The 5,776-nt window shown below is 48.1% G+C and overlaps 1 protein-coding gene across 1 annotated transcript in view; it reads right to left on the bottom strand.

The window, feature by feature from the left end:
• The window catches only part of DDX11 (DEAD/H (Asp-Glu-Ala-Asp/His) box helicase 11), a gene marked incomplete at its 5' end in the record, with an annotated part of 25,772 nt that overhangs the window by 13,884 nt on the left and 6,112 nt on the right, over positions 1–5,776 (bottom strand). The window contains 8 exon segments of the mRNA XM_009995218.1: positions 882–994; positions 1,425–1,559; positions 2,100–2,223; positions 2,757–2,795; positions 3,317–3,384; positions 3,506–3,550; positions 4,828–4,907; positions 5,673–5,719. Coding sequence (XP_009993520.1) covers positions 882–994; positions 1,425–1,559; positions 2,100–2,223; positions 2,757–2,795; positions 3,317–3,384; positions 3,506–3,550; positions 4,828–4,907; positions 5,673–5,719 — 651 coding nt within the window.

The following is a 5,776-nucleotide window of genomic DNA, read 5'->3' as shown; positions in this document are numbered from 1 at the left end:
AGCGCCCCCTGCCGGCCCGTCAGTGCCCACGGTCCTGAGCCACCAGCAGCCACCGGGCAGGTCCCTCCCTCCGCCTGGAATCACTCAAGTCTCTCTTGACCCAGCGAGCCCCCATCTCAGACTTCCCCAGGCCAAAAAAATCTGTTACCAGGACTCCCAAGCGCTGCCCAGACCACAGTCTGGACTGCAGCTACATCCTCTCTCCCAGCTGCAGCCTAAAGGGTTCAAACTCAGAATGTTGACCTTCCAAAAAAGGAGGCCCTGCACTTCCCACCCTTGTCATCACAAGGGCAAACAGGAAATGTCAGGACATTCATGTCCAGGAATAGGATATATATAACTGGGACATCTGACACACCCCACAGCATCTATACAACACAGACCCACTGTCTCTTAGGCACTACACCAACAGGAGAAGGATGAGGAGCTGCCTACCCCACAGCAAGATGAAGTCTGGATTTTTCTGAACGATCCCCTGTGGCATGGCTCCTGTGGGATTCCTGTCCCTTCAGAAGGTCAGATGGTTTTAGAAGGTGCTCTGACTGCTATTCATGCTAGTTTCTACTAGCTCAGGAACTAGCTCAGGCACTATCCTACCATGAGCTCAGCTCCAGCCTGTATCATCTTAAGGATGAGAAAGGATGACAAGGGCAACCCTGCCTTTGCACCTACAACTTCCTGCATGAGCAGGCAGTGTGACACCTCATACAGGGAAACCATACCAGGGGGATAAAAGGGTAGGTAGGAGATGTATTTTCCCACACACGCCGTGGAAAGTGAGAAGAGGAGCGGATATCAGTGGAGCCAAGCTGCTAGATTTCCATGCCTGCCTGGAGATAGCACTAGAGACCTCCTGCGAGCTCAGGATCCTATTCCCTCACCGGCTGCATGGTGCCCCCAGCAATGATGACAGCACGGCATTCTTCCACCACCTTGGCAAAGTGGACAGCTGGATTCAGTAAGAGGAATTTGAGGCTGCTCTGACCAACTGTGCCTGGGAAAAGGAGAGAAACAGCATCAGAAGCTAGCTGTGACACACAGCAGTGTAAGAGACTCTCCCTCATGTACTTGGCACTCTGGCAGGTCCCCACCTCTCAACACAAGGACTTGTTGCTATTCAACACTGCCAGGGGCAGCAGCATGTTACACTGACCTGGAAGTTACCTGCTGCTTCCTCATCTTCCTGGAGCTGACATATCAAGTAGGAGCAGAACTCTGCAAACCCTGGCCCCAATGCCCTTGGTTAAGAATTTTGCTCTGGGTTCATAAGCACCCTCAGACTGACCAAGCCTGCCAGCCTGCATCAGTTGGCACAGAGATGATGCAGCAGGCTCCCTCCAGGCTCAGGATCTCCTCCATCCCCACCAGTGAAGCACTCTGCTTACAACTCACACCACCTCTTCCCAGCTTGCCCTTTCCAGTACCTTGCCTGTTGAGAATGATTCGGCCATCTTGGTTTGCATTGGTGAGGGCTGACAGAAATCCTTCAATCTGCATCAGTGGAGAGGCAGCTCGGAGCTGGTCGTTCTCGGCCTCCACGGGAGGGCTCTGGGGAGGACCTGCTGGCTCAAAGAGAACAGGAGAAGCAGGCTACTTAGGCCACACTTCTGAAGACCGGGATTAAGCATAAAATATAGATGGGTCCTTTTTCAGGAACATGATACCTGGCTACATACACAAGCAGAGAACAAAGACACAGTAAAGGAGAGAAGCCATATTCTGTCTCATGGATAGGAAAAAAATAAGAAAGATCCATTTTTTGTAGCTGGCACCACTAAATAGAGCTACCCATGGTAGTTCAGGTCCCAGAGCCAGCAGGTGACAACAGTGCAAAGCTTGACTGCATGTGGAGTAAACATGGAATTTTATCATCATTCAGCTCGGAAGGGAACTCAGGAGATCTTCTAATCTTATGTAAACTTGCCTAGGTCACCTAATCTGACACATTAAAAAAAAAACCAACAAAAAACCTGTGCAGGATAGCTTCTGCAGTCTCTGGTTCTTCAAATCTGCCTCCCACTCTTCTTCATGCAGACAGATACAGGTTCCACATCCTCACTTTGCCCACAGATGAACAAACAGAGGATGTCTGAACTCACCCTTTTTATCAGATCCCTGCTGCAGGGTCAGAAGAAAGTTCTGCAAACCAGTCAATTTCTGGTTCTCCTTGTTGGTCTTTACAGCTGTGGCAGGGCCTCCATATCGCTCCACAAACCCAAAAAGCTGCCAAGCAAAAGCCAGAGAGACTAAGACAGCATTTTCAGACAAAATAAAAACAGGTTGGCTGGCCTGCCACAGATAATTGTTCATTGGCACATGTTCCCATGCCCAGCCAGAATCTATCAGCACAGCCAATGATTCACATTGAATCAAAACCAAAACAAGTCTCTGATGCTTGTTCCCCCACCAGGGCAGTGCAGCCTACCAGGCTGCCAGGTTTGTGGCCAAGCAGCACAGAATTAGCATCCATTGGAATGCTGTGGTGCACCATGCTACAGAATCACAGCATCATTCTGGTTGGAAAAAATCTTTGAGATCATTGAGTCCAACCATTAACCCTAGCCTGGTGCAAAGCCTTCTTTGCTATATAAGCAAAAGGCAACCTGCCCGTACAGTGCTTTTTGCAGCAACTATTGTCTTTGCAGAGCAGGGTGGAGAAGACAGACTCTCACTCCAGCTGCTGCACCTTCCACTTCAAACTCCACATGTGAAACAGCATTTGGACACCACTGGCCATAAAGCCTGGGGGGCACTACCTTCCTACTGATGAGGCTCTTCTCGCAGTAACGCTGAACCTGTTGGAGGAAGACAGAAAAATGAACTGGCATTCAGCACCCCTTCTCCCATCCTGCTGTCCTTTAGCCCTGTCCAGCAAGGATATCATTTGCTATTCTTCCCATGCCCTTGGTGAGGGGTGCACAGCCTGTTGTGAGCATTGCCTTGCAGACAAGTTTATTACAAAGGCATGACTTCCAGACTGGAAATGCACAATGTTCAGATGCTGTGTTTGGAGTCCGAGGGATGAGTTAGGTTACAGGAGAAGTAGTTTCTTCATCCTCAACCCCTCCAGTTCAACTTTGCCTACAGACAACTTCTGCACTTGTACATGTTTAATTGCTTGTTTCCCCCTACCCCAAGACCACCCATCCAGCTTTAATGCAGTAGAAGAGACCTATACATTGGGGAGGTGGGGAGAATCTGCTAGAAAGCAGATTGTGCCATGTGGGCCTTGGCTCTACTTCCAGCTGTCACACACACTTCCTGATGACCTTGAACAAGTCACCACCACCTGCGCCCTGGCAGACATTTGCACTACCTTGAAGAGGTTGATATTGTCAATCTGGCTCTGAAAGAGAAAGTCATTGATGGATTTTAGCACTGTCTCTGAAAGAAAAGGAGGGAAAGGAGAAAAATATTATTAGCTGCTGGGCCTGCAGGCCCTTACTGCCCACCCCCATATCCCTGGCTGATGATTGTTTTCCCCAGATATTCCCTCCAGTCTTACCTGTTTGGGAAACTGCCTGACAGGTAGGATTCTGGTTCACATTACCTGTAAGACATGAAATAGATTCAAAGAAGACTTACAATGGGTCTGTCTTAAAATTAAGCAGAAGACTAACAACTGAGCTGAAAGGGCTGCTGCACCAGGACAAAACCAAGAAGCAACTACACGTCTGCAAAATGTAGCTATACAGACAAGACACCAGCTCCTGTTTAGTTTTAATTTCCCCTGGAGGGTACCCTTACATTGCAGGACAAGTGTGCTGCTGCATCCTAAGAAACATCACCTACATTCCTTTGATAGCAGGAGGCAGCAGGCAGGGTGGGTGCATACAAATGCTCTCACACTCTGCAGGCATCATGCTGCAAAGATGAAGGGCCAGGGACTGCAATGCATCTCTGCCCCCTCCTCAGTGCAGCAGAGGGGAGCTGGGAGGCACACAGGCTGGCAGGCAATTGGGAAGAGGGGAAAAACTGAGGACAGCTCCATGCCCAGACGCCGGCAGCCAGAACAGGATTAATTGCTGCCACTGACTGCATTTTATGTCCTGGTGTTTAACACCCATCTCACATCTCATTTCTGCAGCCTCAATTGTGAAGCTGTACACAGGCTGCATTTTCTAATGAATGTACTTAACTGAGTGTGGAGGAGAGAAAAGTGGCAGGAAGAGAGAGGAAAGAGAAGCATACATTTGAGAGAAAGTCAGAGGGAAACACCAGGCCTCAGCCCCAAGAAGCTGCATGCATTTTCCATGGGCAAAGGGGATGTTCTTAATGAACTTACGATAGGTTCTCCTCAAGATACACTGAGCAAGCAGTACAGCAAGCAGATCATTAGAGGAAGGAAGTCCTGCACATTCCAGTGGATTTAAAATCACAGCAAAATACTTTCTCACAAAGGGAAGGCACCACTCAAGAAAGAATCATTCAGACACAGGTAGAGGCCTTGCTACCAGATGACCCAGGAGATTTATTCTGTGCAGCTCTTGTGCTGTCCTGATCACTGTCATGCATCTACTGTATCCCTCACTTAGCAACCTACCACATCCCCACTCAGATCTGAAAACCACACAGAAAAAGAAAACTGCCTCTACCACCTTAGGATGTCAATTGCTGCTCCTCAGCTAATCAAACAGAGAGGTTCAGGTAGACACCAGTCAACATCCCCATGTTACAAAACAGCCTGAGAAAGAAAACTGTCATCTGAATCTATACATGAGCAACATTTCCCTGCAGTCTCTGCAGGGGGAAGGGGGACAGTGCCCTGAGGAAACACCAGCTAGCTCAGTCTGTCAACATCCCTGGAGATAGAATAGGTTTGCCTACCTCCCAGCATGGCCACAAAACGCTCCAGCAAATACAGGATCTGTTTAATGTACATCAAGTTCTTTGCCTTCAAACGTTTCCTATGAAAAACAAGACAAAACATCTTCAGGGACTAAATCATGCAGCTGAGCTGCAGAAAAAAGCACCTGAACTACCTTTCATTTTGGAGAGATGGGAACTAAAAATTATTTCTCCCAGGCTCACTCTCCCTATTTGTGACAGAGCACAGACCTCTGGGTATTGTGCCTAAGGTCTCCCAGAGCACTCACTCATGTACCCCACACTGCTCCTACTTTTCCTTTCACACACTAATTACAGTTTGTTTATTACAATGGCAGGGACACCTCAAGTCCCTGTTGCAATGATGCTTTACAAATTCAAAGTTATTAACATTGAGCACAATGATCAAGCACTGCAGGAATGACAAGACACAGAGACAAAAACCACATATAGCTTCCTCCTCCTCAGCTTACTGCCTCTGCCGTGATGCCAGTCAACACATAAAAGACTAAGGTCCAGGAGAGACAAGAAAGACTGCATCTTTTGGAACTCTGTATCACAAAACAGGAGCAATTAGAGAGAGATACTAATAAAGAACTGAAATTATAAGGGAAAAATCAGAATCCCTAAGGTACCCCCTTCTCGCTGCTTAATACCAGCCCCAGGAGTCTGGCTTAACTGGATTTTCAATATGGATAATGAAGCAAGAGGCTTTTCATCTGCAGAAGTATTAACGCAAATAACTTTCCACTGGGGAAAAGCAAGAAAGACCCTGCAGACATGAGACAAGCCATGGCATCCACACTGTCTGCCCCAGTTGTGCTGTTTTCCTCTGAGATCCTCACCTGTATCGCTCCATGTACTGCGACAGCTGGGAGTGGGCACAGCACAGCTAAGTGAACAAAACATGGAGCCATTATCAAGAAGGAGTCAAGAAAGGGCATCCTGC

This window comes from Chaetura pelagica, unplaced genomic scaffold, assembly GCF_000747805.2.
Source record: "Chaetura pelagica isolate M959 unplaced genomic scaffold, ChaPel_1.0 scaffold343, whole genome shotgun sequence".
Lineage (NCBI taxonomy): Eukaryota > Metazoa > Chordata > Aves > Apodiformes > Apodidae > Chaetura > Chaetura pelagica.
The sequence above is the reverse complement of the archived record's forward strand: the minus strand, read 5'-3'. Positions and strand labels throughout refer to the sequence as shown.